Source organism: Erinaceus europaeus, chromosome 18 (genome assembly GCF_950295315.1).
Source record: "Erinaceus europaeus chromosome 18, mEriEur2.1, whole genome shotgun sequence".
Taxonomy (NCBI): Eukaryota; Metazoa; Chordata; class Mammalia; order Eulipotyphla; family Erinaceidae; genus Erinaceus; species Erinaceus europaeus.
Genome location: NC_080179.1, coordinates 70,492,469 through 70,507,749, shown reverse-complemented (window position 1 = coordinate 70,507,749; position 15,281 = coordinate 70,492,469). Strand labels below are relative to the sequence as shown.

The following is a 15,281-nucleotide window of genomic DNA, read 5'->3' as shown; positions in this document are numbered from 1 at the left end:
TGAGGCAGGACCTGTCTCCCTTCCTCTCTCCATCACCTTTTCTTCTCCATTTCTGTCTCTAAAAAGAAGTCAATAGTAAATACAAACTGAAAAGAAAAGTCTCAAATACTATGTACTTACCAGGATTTAAAGCAAAGTTATCTATTAAGCTCTTCCAGGCAATGAAAGCAATCTTTTTAATCATGGGAGCTCCACTCCGAAACCCCAGCTCCTCCAGCTGTAGCAGAGAATTGATGAAGCTCCCACTGCGATGCAAGGTCTAGAAAGGAAAAATCAAGTCACTTACCTGCACTGAACAGCGTACAGGCGATGCTAACATTCACTTATCTAATTTAGTAGTGAATACTTAGACATTTTGAGACTAAGATTTTAAAACCAGGGAATACATAAAGCATAGCATATTCCTTTTCCTCTTTTTAGAGGACCAGAAAGACACAACACTGAAGTTTCTCCCTAAGTGTGATACGGACCAGGCTCACCACATTTCCAAAGCATCAGAGAAAAACAGAAACATAAGGTAAATCCCGAATCTTACCCACATAGTATCAAGAGGGCACAGCTGAAAATCAATCAACAGAGACCAAAACCAGGGCCAGGCGGTGGGGCGCCTGGTTAAGTGCACACACTACAGTGCGCAAGGACCTGTGTTCAAGCCGCCGGTCCCCACCTGCAGGGGGAAAGCTTCACAAGTGGGCAGGGCTGCAGGTGTCTGTCTATCTCCCATTCCCCTCAACTTCTCTCTGTCTCTATCCAACAATAAATAAAGTTAACAAAAGAAAAAAAGAAACCAAAATCAAAACAAAACTAGAGACGTTCACCCAAAAATTGGATAAATGTCAAGAAGATGGAGTAGTACTTTCAGGTATATTGGGATGCCAGAAAAGTCCCAACAACTTTTGTTTTCTTCTGCAGAAAAATGTGTCATGTCTTTTCTGACAATCCAATATACAATTCAAATGGGAATGATGCCAAACAGAATGAGAAAAAAAAAAAAAGCTTAAATAGACACATAACAGTGAACCCCCATAAAAAAAAAAACATAAAACACCAACAGTCCTAAGCAGCTAGAAACATATAAACCTGAATGAAATATATTAACAAAATGATAACTGACTTTAAAAATCACAGGGAATCCACCAAAAAAATAAAAGCTACTAAAAATGAAAAGTTTTGCAAAATGTTAAGAACTAAAGTTAGCTGCTTCCACACAATCAGCAAATAATCTGAACAAAACAAATGAGGCTATCAATTCTATTAATAGCACTCAGAAGAGCTAAACACTAGAATAAATCTAGCTGCCAGAGAGATGGTGCAGTAGTAAGCACAGGACCTGTAAGCCTGAGGCCCAGTGCCAATCTCCGGTGCATCATATGCCAGAGATGCTCTAGGGTTTTGCTCTCGTTGAAAAAAAAAAAGTTCACCCTAGGGGCTATGGTAATGCACCTGGTTAAGCGCGTGTGCACGCATACGCATGCATACACACACACACACACATACACACACACACACACACACACACACACACTACTGTGTGCAAGGACCTAAGTTCAAGCCCCTGGTTCCCATCTGCAAGGCAACCTGACAGGTGGTGAAGCAGAGGTACAGGTCTCTGTCTCTTTCCCTATCTTCCCTTCCCGTCAATTTCTCTACCTAAAAATAAAAAGTTTGAAAAGAGAAAGATACTCACATTCCCTCAAAAATAAAAGGTAAGTAAGTATACAGAGTTGACCCTCACTGTTAACCAGTTATGTTCTGTAAAGTTTTCTCAAGCATTGTATTAAGAAATACTAAGCTCTACTAGGCAAAATAAAAGTCATGCTCCTGGAAATTCCTGGTCACTGTCACAACCTTATTGCTAGTTGGTTAAAGAAGCCTTGTTTACGGTCAGAAAGAGAGCTCACTGGATACTGTGTGTCTTGCCATGCTCATGGCCCAGGTTCAAGTTCCAGCATCACATCGGGAGGTATCATGGTGCTGTGGTCTCTCCCTTTCTACCTGAATGATAAAGCAGACTGGAAGCAGTGAAACGGAGCATGCTCAAGGCTTCAGTTCCACCAAATAAACAGATACGGGCATCTTATTTAATCTATGTTGTTGCTTCACCAAAACGGTCAAGTTCATGGTCAACAGTACTTGGTCAGGGATATAGCTCAGTGCAAGAGCAGACCTTTGTGTGAGGCCTGGAACTCAGTACCCAGCACCAAACACATCAAAAACACATTTAACGTGGCACACCTGCCTCACAGCACATGTTACAACGTGCATGGACTTGGGTTCAAGTCCAACACCCTCATTCACAGGGGAAAGCTTCACAAGTGAAGCAGTGCTGCAGTTTGTCTCTTATCCTTCTTCCCCTTCCCTCTTGATTTCTGTCTCTATCCAATACGTACTTTTTAAAAAGACTTAATAATTCATGTAAAAAGAAAAAGGTGCACTCTAAGCCTGAAAAAAGCTTTATCAAATAGTCTTTCTGTGCTTGGGAAGCATACACAAAACTTCAACACCTGGACACCATTTAAGTATGAAAATCACTAAGAAAAAAATCAAAAATAAAATACATGAAGTATGGAAGCATTTGTTTAAAGGAAACTGAGAACTGATGCAAAAGGCAGAATTCTCTGTTCCTCAACCTACATGCAGGAGTGCTCGTTTTTCGTGGTATGTTGTCTGTCTATAGTGGACTCCAAAGCAGCAGCAGAAACACAGTGTTGGGTTTACAAATAAAACTTAGTAAGCAAATGTGCACAGTACAGTATGCGTGAATAATGAGAATCTACTATGGAGAGGAATGAACAACACTGGTATATAAAAACTGAAGTTTAGTAGCTGTGCGCTTACCTTTCCAAGAAGTTTCACAAATAAAGGCCATAATTTCAATACGTAAGTCTCATTTTTACTCATAAATAGTTTTTGAAGTTCTGAAAGTAATTTCTGTAAGCAAAAGCAAACATTTACCAAAGACATTTGGACAATGAAAAGTAAGTACACATTTATCAAACTGTCCCAGTCAGCTAACATTTCCAAACGTTTTACTAGGAAAACTTGCATGTGTACAGCAAAGCTAAGAGTATTACTCTAAGTGTCTAAATATCAGTCTGATTAGCATTTCCCACCACACTTGTCTAATAATATAACCAGCTATCTATCAAGCCAGTCTATCAAGCCAGTCTCCTGACACATCTATCATCCATCTATCAAGCCAGTCTCTGACACATAAGCACGTTTCAAAACCTTCAAATACGGCGACAATCAAATGCCCAAAGGCCCTCAAAGCCCTACATACCGGCCCTCCGATATCATGCTCTATCTATTCCTGTCACCTCTGATTCACTTCTTTATTCATCCTGACCAATGCGCACTGAATACCGACCATATACAACAGCTCTCATGACTCCCTCTGCTGAGAATGAGCTCACTCAGTGCGATTCATAATTAGCTTCTAGTCTTCAAATCTCTGTTCAATTATGTTTCCTTCTCTTCCTCTCTGATGACAAAAGCCAGGCTTCTCCCTTAATGTACCATATATACATTACTCTCTCCCCACTAGCTCAGCAGGTTCCTTTTGCCCATTGTTATATTCATAATAATATAACAATAGGCCATGTAATTGGTGCTGTAAATATTTCTAGCAAGAGACTAAAAAATTAAGGCCATGGCAAGTAGTAACTTTAAGAAGCCACCTATGTGGGCACTCAGATGGTAAAGCCCAAGACCTCAAGCATAAAGTTCTGAGTCTGATCTGCTTGGATGTGCCATTCACTGAACTGGGATGTTGGAAAAGTCATGATGCATTTTTTTTTGCATAGAAAACCATAGAAAGCCTGGAAATCATCAATAAATTCAGTAAAGTAGCAGGCTACAAAATCAATATCCATAAATCCATGGCATTTCTATATGCAAAAAAAAAGGTCAGAAGAAATGAAACTGAAGGAAACAATACCATTCACAATTGAACCCAAGAAGATCAAATATCTAGGAATAAATCTAACAAAGGATGTAAGATCTTTTTAAGGAAGACTCTAAGACATAGTTAAAAAGAAATAGAGGATGACACAAAGAAATGGAAGAACATCCCCTGTTCCTGAATTGGGTGAATAAATATCACTAAAATGGCAATTTTGCCAAAAGCAATCTATAGATTCAATGCAATCCCTATTAAAATCCCAATGATACGTTTCTAGGAAATTGAACAGATTATTCAAAAATTTGTGTGGAACTCTAAAAAAAACCACGACTAGCAAAAAACACTAAGGAAAAAGAAGAAAAATGGAGGCATTACAATACCCGACTTTAGGCTATATTACAAAGCAGCAGTAATCAAAACAGTGTGGCATGCAACAGAAATGGTCATATGGACCAATGGAATAGGATAGAGAGCCCAGAACTCAACCCATACATATACCTTATATATGACAAAGGAGCCAAATCTGCCCATTGGGGAAAACAAAGTCTCTTTAACAAATGGTGCTGGACAGCCACATGCACAAAAATGCAAAGAGACCACCAATTACTACCATACACCAAAATTAACTCAAAATGGATCAAAGATCTGGATATCAGACCTGAAAGTATAAAATACATGAAGAATATATCGGTGAAACATTCCATGATATTAACACTAAAGACATATTTGGAGACTTCACCCCATGGGCAAAGGAAACAAAAGCAAGATTGAACAAGTAGGACTATCTCAAATTAAAAAGCTCCCACACATCAAAAGAAAACTCCATAAAGATAAACAGAAAACCCAGCAAACAGGAAAACATATTCATACATCATACTTGAGAGAGACACGTTATCAAACATGTCTATAGAACTCATTCGGATCAACAAAAAGAACCCAATAAAAAAGTGGGCAGAGGACATGCATAGACACTTCTCCAAAGAAGAGATATGCACAGCCCACACACATGCAGAAATGCTCTAATTCACTCATCACCAGAGAAATACAAATTAAAACCACACTGAGATACCACCTCACACCTGTAAGAATGGCCTTCATCAACAAAACAGGAGCAGATAAATGTTGGAAACGATGTGGAGAGAAAGGAACTCTGATACACTGCTGGTGGGAATGCAAAATGGTACAAGCATTATGGAGAACAGTATGGAGAACCCTTAAGCAAATACAAATGGAAATACCTTATGACCCAGCAATCCCACTCCTAGGCATTTATCCAAGAGATATATCACTAATTTGAAGGGCTATATGCACCCCCATGTTCATAGCCGCATTATCTACAATAGGGAAAATTTGGAAGCAACCAAAATGTCTCTCCACAGATGACTGGTTAAAAAATTTGTGGGACATATACTCAATGGACTATTACTCAGCAATAAAAATGTGATGTTACATCCTTTGGGATAAAATGGATACAACTTGAGAACAATATGCTTAGGGAAATAAGCAAGGAGGTTGAGAACTATAGGATGATCTTACTCATATGTAAAATTTACAGAACTGAACACATACATAAAATAAACAACCAGACACAACACGACCCATATTTAAAATGGGAAAACTATTGTGGCTACCAAGGGGGGGGACAGGGGAGGACACAGACTTTCGGTGGCGGGGAAGATGCGAAACTCTATAGTCTGATAACTAGTCCTATCACTAGCAACACAACATGTGGGAGGGGGATAGATTTAATATCTCAAGTTCCCCAACTGCCTAGACTATAGCCCTAAGCACAAATACTAGCTCTTGCTAATATTTACCTTGGATTTGCAAAATGATCATACTCTGATAAGGGGATTAATTGTTTATGGATCTCTAAAAATGTGTCGGAAAATAAAGCTCTGCGAACATCTAAATCAATTACAGCTTTAGGCCAGAGAGGGCAAGACCTTTTGACCTTGTAAGTATTCAAAATACAAGGAGGTTTGGACACCACTAGAAGCATTCAGATCATAGTGAAGTATAATAAGACAGATACTTAGCCCCCCAACTAATCTGGCTATAATTATTATTAATATAGGGAAGTCGGACGGTAGCACAGTGGGTTAAGCGCACATGGTGCGAAGCGCAAGGACCAGCGTAAGGATCCTGGTTCGAGCCCCCAGCTCCCCACCTGCAGGGGAGTCGCTTCACAGGCGGTGAAGCAGGTCTGCAGGTGTCTGTCTTTCTCTCCCCATCTCTGTCTTCCCCTCTTCTCTGTCCTATCTAACAACATCGATAATAAAAAACAAGGGCAACAAAAGGGAAAATAAATATTAAAAAAAGTATTTATATTTTAACTTTCTCTAAGACTACAAGAAACCCCTTGCATCCTCTGTAAAACCTGCATTTCTCATAGCCCTGGTCCCTCTAGGATATGCCCATACTTTTTGAAATCCCTTTTCTATGATTCCTTACTGCCATACCAACCCTGTCAACTTTAACCAAATCGCTACTGGTGCTGCCACCCCGCATTATGCTGCTATTGAAATCCTACTGTGGACTGTAACGTGAGATACCAGCCAGAGAAGTCAGCCTCGCAACTCTTCATATCTAGTGCTCCACTCTGACACCATTCTCTCAGACAATATTCTCATCCAACCTCAGGTCATGCCACCTTCCAGACACTAGGCTGCAGATGCTACCATGACTCCACCCCAACTTCTCTGGGCAGACGACCTCACCAATATGTCCTGGACCCTCGAATTTCCAGAGCTCTGGCCCACTAGCAAAGATACAAACAGGCCAGGGGTTTGGATCGACCTGTCAATGCCCATGCTCAGTTGAGAAGCAGCTCCAGAAGCCAGAACTCCTACCTTCTGCTCCCCATAAACAACACTGATCCAGACTCCCAGCGGGGGAGAAGTGATAAGATGAAGATAAGAGGACTCTGAACTCCAGCTCCATCAGCATCCAGAGAGAGAGAAGGAAAAGGAGAGGGACATATGGAGGTAGCTTTGATGCCACGAGTGGTTTAGAGGGAAAGACAGGATTGAATCAGGAAAAGGGGTAACTTTGTATGAATGTGGACAGATAGTTGTAGAGAAGATGGTCGGCCCATGTCTACAACTTTAGGGGAACTGTGGTGGATTGTAGTGGGGAGAGTGAAGATTCAGAACTCTGGGGGTGGGAATGGTGTGGATTCAAACCCCTGTCGACATGTAATTCTGTAATTTAAAAAGAAAAAAAAAACGAAAAAAACAACACAGAAAACCATGCCATGACTTTCCTTACAACCCAATACATCATTGCTACTAGAGTTATGCTACATGCAGCCCAAATCAGTACTAAATTACTACTCTCCCTTTTCCAGAACTGCAATTCCCTTCAACTCGCCATTTGTTGATGTTAAATTCTTATACACTGAATAGACAGCTTCCTCCCCTACTGCAATGTAGGTGTGCTACCTATTATGCTTTAATTCAGAAGAACTTTCTGTATCACAGTATAATCTGAACTCAGCTTGGTGGAGAACCTTAAATATTCTCTCTAGAAACCTCACATAAAGTAACACTCACAAAAAAAAAAAAAAAAAAAGTAACACTCACAGTAGTCATAAGCTGCTCTGTGATAGACGCGATTTCTTGTTGTTTCTGAAGCAACAGCGGCATTCCCATCTCTAGAGCAGTTGCTCCCCGCAAGTGTACCCTTTGGGCTGAATGAACCACTAAAGGGATGACCAGTTTTGCCCACCTCACAGACTCTTCACCCATTTGAATTGGGGCTTGTTCAATCAGCCTGCAACAGAGACACCAATGAATCAGCCTGGCTTTAAGTCGTATGTCTAAAGTAAAGGGAAATAGGAAGGCACAGAAATATGCAGTCAGGCCCACTTCCCTTAGATTTTAACATGTGTAGAAAGAGTTAATTTCTGTTTGCTAGTTTGCAAGATTTCTATTTTCATAATAAATAACAATTCTGTCTTGATAGGGTCTAAGAACTCTAAATACAATTGTTTTAAATGCAACGCTACGATAAAAGCACACACGAGAAGCATGCTATGAGCAGGTATCAATCAGGGCAGAAAAACAACGATCAAACAGTGCAAGCAGCTCAAACTGGGGACCTGGCTCAGCACCAGGCAGCATTCACGTTCTTGAGGCTCTGTAGGCCAGACAGAGGTGGCTCTGGCCGTTTGTTTGCCTCTCTCATAAGAACAAATACATCTAAAATGAACAAACAAAACCAAGCTTTATAGGAAGAAAACCAGAGAAAAATCTTATCAACAAAGTGTACTTGTTTAAAAAAAAAAAATGGGAGTCGGGCGGTAGCGCAGCAGCTTGAGCTCAGGCATAAGGATCCTGGTTCGAGCCCCCGGCTCCCCACCTGCAGGGGGGTCGCTTCACAGGAGGTGAAGTAAGTCTGCAGGTGTCTGTCTTTCTCTCCTCCTCTCTGTCTTCCTGTCCTCTCTCCATTTCTCTGTCCTATCCAACAACGATGACAACAATAATCGCAACAAGGGCAACAAGTTAATTAAAAAAACAAAACACCAGAGTGGGTAGATGTGAAAGTTTCCCTATTCTTGTATCTGCTGAGAGCTGTGATGCCATCCTAACACCCCTAAATCCTAAGTCGTGCCTTTGAAATACAGCAGAGTTGCCAAGACCGTAACTGTTATCAACAAACTTAAATCTATTCATGTATGTATATCTATTACCTTCTTCATGCTACATTTTTCGCAATACTATCTTTAAGTACCTAGAAGATACTTTCTTTTAATGTCTAACACAAACTGAGACCCAAAAGAACACTTCTTGAAATAAAACGATTTTTTTTTTTACCTGAGCACCATTCAGCTTTGGCTTAAGTTGATATACAGGATTGAACCTGGAACCTCCAAGCTTCAGGCACAAAAACTATTCGAGTAAATTGTTATGCTATTTCCCCAGCTCTAAAGCAGATTTTAAGTTTACTAAAATAACTCTTCCAATTTCCGTAGCACCCACCAAACACATACCTTATGATGACATTTAATGCTTCATAATCAACAACAGCAGAATGTACGTCACCTTTATTAAATACTACTTCTAACGAATCAATTATACCCGGTACCTATAGGAGAGAACCAAGCAAATATAAATCAAGTCTGAAGTTATTTTCACTGGCAAGTAGTTAGGACATAAACAAAGATTATACTTACTACTCTGCCAACAACTTCAGTGGGAAATGTCTGCTTCGATATCACCCAAAGTGCTCTAGTGCGTACGTTTTTGTCTGAACTCTTAACATTATCATTCAGTTTTGAAAAGAGTTCTTGAATATTTGCCTCTGAAAAACCAAACAGGTGTTCATTTTAATTTACCTTTTTTAAAATCTCAAATATAAAACTACAAAACAACTCTGAAATCTGAAATATGTGTCCTAACAGATTAATTAGAACAAATGAGTATATAAAATTTCTATCCAGAACATGAAATTCTGGTTAAATAGGAAGGTAACAGAAAACAGAGCAACAAGTCAGAACTGAAACGAATCCTGGATCTGCTTTGAATGAGCTCCTACTTTAACATTCTATATGTAAAAAAAAAAAAGAAATTTGCCTCAGAAAAAAAAATGTTAACTTTTTTTTTAAAGAATTTATTTATTCATGAGAAAGATAGGCAGAAAGATAGAGAAAGAACCAGACATCACTCTGGTACATGTGTTGCCGGGGATTGAACTCGGGACCTCATGGTTGAGAATCCAGTGCTTTATCCACTGCACCACCTCTTGGACCACGGTAGTAACTTTCTAACATACTTATGAACTGACTCCTACCGTTCCCTCTTCTTGATATGACTTACGTTTCCTTTACAATGGCAAAGGACTACCTAAAGCAACGATGAAGATTACCCGAGCTCAACCAAATCAATGCAACTAGTACCACACCTCGACACCTTTCACTTCCAACTGTGTCCAGAGATGCCAGGCGTGGGATGTCAACCCTTCAGCTCCAGTGCTCTGCCACCAAGTTGTAGATACTACCATGACACCAACCTGACTTCCCTGAACAGATGATCTACCTCACCAATGTACCCTGGAACTCCATCTCTCCAGAGCCCTGCCCCACTAGAGAAAGACAGAAACAGGCGGGGAGTATGGATCAAGCTGCCAATGCCCAGGTGCAGCAGAGAAGCAATTACTGAAGGCAGACCTCCCACTGCCTGCACCCCATGATGATTCTGGGTCCATGTTCCCAGAGGGATATAGAATAGGAAAGGTTCTAATGGAAGGGATGGGATATGGAGCTCTGGTGGTGGGAATTGTACCCATCTCATCCTATGATCTTGTCGATCATTATTAAATCAATAAAAAAGAGATTACCTAAAAATCTTGAAACCAAAATGCTTTCATTACCATTTGTACTTGCAAACTACTCCCTATCAATTCAGTAAGTCCCTTTTATGCACAGACTCGGAGTAAAACACTAAATGATCATCAGGACAGGGAAGCAGTGCAGCTCGCCATTCAAGTGTGAGGCTCTGGGTTAGATAGAGCACAAGGAGAGCTCTGAATTGTGCCTTCTCTCCTCTCCTCTCGCATCAGTGGGAAAATAGTTCAGCTGACAAATAGGACTTTCGAGCTAGAAGCCCCATATTTGATCTGCTTTGAAAAGCAGTGTTCTGCCTTCTGATGTTAAAATATGAAATAGATCTTCCAAGTAAATAAGCAACTTTTAAAAATAAAGCCCCATGTTCTCCCCCTGGTGATGATTAACAACCTATGGCTTAAGAGGGAGCACAGTGAATAGAGAATCAGATTCTCAAGTCTGAGGTCCCAGGTTTGATCGCAGGCGCTGCATGTGACACAATGCTCTGGTCTGTGTCCTCTGCCCCTACTCTTGCGCTGATAAAAAATAAAATCTTACAGAACAACCATCTAAATCAGCACTGACTCCCAAAGTTTAAATGTGCTACTCAGGAAAGAAACCAGGGGTTTCAAAAATAAATAAACATTAAAATATTGAGTCACCTTTAAGATTTTTTTTTTTTTAATACCAGAGTACTGCTCAGCTCTGGCTTATCGTGGCGTCGCGGACTGAACCTGGGACTTTGAAGCCTCAGTCCTGAGTCTCTTTGCATAACCATTATGCCATCTACCCCTGCCTATGATCTTTTTATTCTGCATTTTTACAGGAAGTGGACGGGGTTATAGAAGACACCAACACACCAATTCACAGTCTGGTAGTTCTATGTGGTGCCAAGGATCAAACTCAGGGCCTAACACTTGGTAAAACATGAAATACCACCTGCTAAATCATCTCTGAACCTCATTAAACCGATGTATTTTACAAAAGCATAAGTTTAGTTTTCATAAAAATAATTTTCAATGAGGCTTATTTCTCTGATCAATTTTTTAGTATCAAATTTATGGCTATTATAAAAAGAATTTTCCAATGATAGTCATTTAAGTATCTTTTTTTAAAAGGCATGATTCTAAATGAATTATGAAATAATGGCAGAAATGCTTTTAACAGTATTAAATAATCGCATACTTACAAACTCTAAAAATGCTGAATCATAATATTGACTACCTGATAATCCTGAGGTGATTTTGGGGTTATATAAGCAAAATCCCAAGGCCTGTAGAGCAGCACTATTAAGTTCTGAGTTCTGACTGGAGATATGAGTCTACAAAGACAAAAATCACATTGTTACAAGAAAGTGCAACTGCATTCAATCAATTAATTTCTAGAAAGCAAAAGCTGATCCAAAAACAGCATAGTTTTACTTCACTAAATGTATAAGTCTTTTCAGAAGAGATGAAATAATATCAAGCCATAGATACAATATTGCTTGGCAAAGAAAGGAGGAAAACTAGAGACCCCGAGAACATTATTGTTTGGGGGGAGGGAGCAGATGGTGGAGCACTGACTGAGCACCTAGAATACGGCCCACAAGGGCCTGGGTTCAAGTCCCTGGTCCCCATCTGCAAGGAAGTCTTTTCAAGAAGTAGTATTATCAGTGTTGCAGGTGTGTCTCTCTCTCCTTTCTCCATTTCCATTTGTATAAAGGGGGTGGGGGACGGCCAACTGGAGTAACAGAGTCTTCTTGCAAGCACTCAGTCCCCAGTGATAGGCTTGGTAGCACACACACAAAAAAAAAAGTCTGTGTGAGTGCATTTGTTATTTAATATACATTAACTGTATATATTATAATACAGAATAGTGGGCCAGTCAGCTAGCTCAGTTCACCTGGAGAATGACTCTGCTTTGTCATGCACATCACCCAAGTTAAAAGTCCTGTCCCAACCCTCCTTCTATCCCGCCCCCTCCTGTTTCTTCTGCCTTGTTATTTTAAAAAAGTCACCTAGATGCTGTGAAGCCCCAGTGATAAAAACAAAAACACATCTTCTTTAAAAAGCTTTATTAGGGGGAGTCGGGCGCCAAGCACAAGGACTGGCGTAAGGATCCAGGTTCAGGCTCCCAGCTCCCCACCTGCAGGGGAGTCGCTTCACAGGTGGTGAAGCAGGTCTGCAGGTGTCTATCTTTCTCTCCCCGTGTTCCTCTCCTCTCTTCATTTCTCTCTGTCCTATCCAACAACAATGACATTAATAACAATAATACAACAATAAAACAAGAACAACAAAAAGGAATATTAACAAAAATTTATTAAAAAAAAAAAAAAGCTTTATTAGCAGGAGAGAGAGAACCAGAGCTTCACTCTGGCATCTACACATCTTAAAGCAAGTCAACAAATGTAAGGTGCTAAGACACCAAACAGAAAAGAAACAGGAGCAAGGGCTTTCTATCACTGATAAGCAAAAGACTCCACGGCAAAAGCTGACAACCTAGCTTCAGAGTAGGATGACACGGCCAAAATGTTGGAATATAACAATTTCAATGACTATCTCAAGTACCATTATTCCTTTAGAAAAGTTCCTACTTCATGGTTAGGACAATTTGAATCAATATCCACCTGGAATTCAAAGCCCAAATCCTATGTTTGCAAAAAACCATAAGCCTAACCTTGTCAGAGGAGTTGGACACATCTCCTAACCTCAGATTTACTTTGCAACTCAGTGCTTCCTCACATCACTCCTCTCTCAGAGGGATTTAGCTTCCCCTATTCTTTGAACCAGAAGTACAAGACTAAAAGCCTCTGGCTATGTTACTTCTAAGCAAGAATAATAGTAAAAATGTTACTAGTCAAATAATGAACAGATACTTCCTGGAAGGGGGGGACCCGTTGCTAGGTCACGAAGAAAACAAAAGACCAAAGTTGGAGAAATACCCCAGCGTCAGAGTACAGGACTTTTGTCCCCAGCACCGGCGGCCTATGCTGGATCTATGCAAAGCTCTGGTGTCTTTCTTCAAAGTAAACAGAGCTGGCAAACTAGATCAGTGGCAGTGTCAGCTATAACTCAGGCTCTACTCCTGAGTGGACCCCTGGGGCACCAGGTGTGGCTCACCCATGAGTACACAGGTTATCTATCACGTGCTTGAACCCAGGTTCAAGTACCTGCCTGCGGGGGGTCGGGAGCAGGGAGACTATGACAGACTAGGCACAACAAAACCACAGGACAGACAGGACACTTCATTAGGAGCGAGGCAGGGCTGCAGGTGTCTCTCTCATCTTCCCCTCTCGGTTCCTATGTCCTATCCAATCAACAGTTTTATACTTTTTAAAAAGTGATTTCCTACAGAAAGGGGAAAAAAACTGCATAAATAATTTCCAAGGAAAGTTTTTTCAAATTAAGAACTCATTATAATGGCTTTAACCAGTCATGGAATTTGGGGCACATTAAACCGACTGTGACTGTAAAGTAGGACTTTGTAGAGTGTCCTCATCACTGTACAGGAGACAGAGAGAAAGTACCTTGTGGTGACTAGCAGAGCTCTGGACACACTGTAAATATCCAATAACCCTGCACTACAGTTTACAACAACTTTAATCCAGTCAATGTTACTACTGTTGCTTCATGTCTCGATCTAAAGTTTCCGAGTTAGTTTGCAAAACTTGTTTTCAAAAGCAATAAACGACACAAACCTTCAAGACTCTGTACAGCCGAGGAAGCTTTTTCTCAATTTCTCCAATGACTTCTTTTCCATCTTCTCCAGTCATTCGACTTAAAAGCAAAGGGGGGAGCATATTACACCTGTTATCTTACAATCTTGTTCATTATCATTAAATCACTTTTTAAAAAAGCTGGTTTCATTGACATTGAAAGTGGCCATAAACACAGTACTAATCCCCACCTGCAGGGGGGTCCCTTCACAGGCGGTGAAGCAGGTCTGCAGGTGTCTGCAGCTCCCCTTCCCCTCCTCTCGCCATTTCTCTGTCCTATCCAACAACATCAATAACAACAATAACTACAACAACACTAAACAAGGGCAACGAAAGGGAAAATAAATATATTTTTTTTTAAAAAAAAAAGGGCAACGAAAGGGAAAATAAATACAATTTTTTTTAAAAAAAAAAAAGAGCAACGAAAGAGAATACATATTTTTAAAAAACAGTACTAATTCATTTTTTAAAAAAATTACATACAGAGGAGACACAAAATAACTACCGGAGCCTAAGTGACGCAGCTTTTTAAACACCTTTTTAAGCTTCGTGTGGGACACGCGAGTGCCTGTACTGTCGTCAAGCTCGCACACACGTGTCCACACACGGCTGCACACGTGCACACCCGCCGCCAGGAGCCCAGGCACACTGAGGCCCCTCAATGCCCGCTGCGTGCACTTCGTTATTTCCACTATGGCAGAAGCGACCAGAAACATCGGTGTCCAGGGGTGGCGGGCTGGACAGAGCGCGAGGACCCGGGTTCAAGGCCCCCCACTCCACGCCTGCACGGGGGCAGCTTCGCGAGCAGTGAAACAGGTCTGCAGGTGTCTGTCTGTCTCTCCTCTCCCTGTCCCCCCCATCCCGCTCCATTTCTCCGCTTATCAAAGAAAATGGGGGGCTGGGGAAGCAGCGGAGCCACCCTGCAGGGAGGAGGGGAGCCGCCTGCATCTCCTCCTCCGCAGGTCTCCCATCATTTGTGGACTCAGGGCGGGAGGCGGGGATCCAATTTGCAAAAGGGGGAGGGGGGCGGAGAAGCCCTGGCCAACTCATCTTTATTATTATTATTACTATTATTTATTATTGCTTTTTCTTTCCTTTTTTCTATGAATGACTTTTTACTTATTTACTTATTCCCTTTTGTTGCCCTAGTTTTTATTATTATCTTTATTACTATTACTGTTATTGATGTCGTCGTCGTTGGGTAGGACAGAGAGAAAGGGAGAGAGGAGAAGACAGAGAGGGGGAGAGAAAGACAGACACCTGCAGACCTGCTTCACCGCCTGTGAAGCGACTCCCCTGCAGTGGGGAGCCGGGGGCTCGAACCGGGATCCTTATGCCATTTTATTTTACGTTTT

General features: G+C 41.0%; 1 protein-coding gene across 1 annotated transcript in view; it reads right to left on the bottom strand.

Annotated features, from left to right (window-relative positions):
* Nucleotides 1-15,281, bottom strand: part of RIF1 (replication timing regulatory factor 1) — a 65,715-nt gene that overhangs the window by 49,397 nt on the left and 1,037 nt on the right. Inside the window, exons 3-9 of the mRNA XM_060178111.1 lie at nt 13,909-13,987; nt 11,454-11,550; nt 9,081-9,208; nt 8,898-8,992; nt 7,489-7,678; nt 2,839-2,931; nt 121-259 (exon numbers count right to left, since the gene is read on the bottom strand). Coding sequence (XP_060034094.1) covers nt 121-259; nt 2,839-2,931; nt 7,489-7,678; nt 8,898-8,992; nt 9,081-9,208; nt 11,454-11,550; nt 13,909-13,987 — 821 coding nt within the window. The remainder of the gene's footprint in view (nt 1-120; nt 260-2,838; nt 2,932-7,488; nt 7,679-8,897; nt 8,993-9,080; nt 9,209-11,453; nt 11,551-13,908; nt 13,988-15,281) is intronic.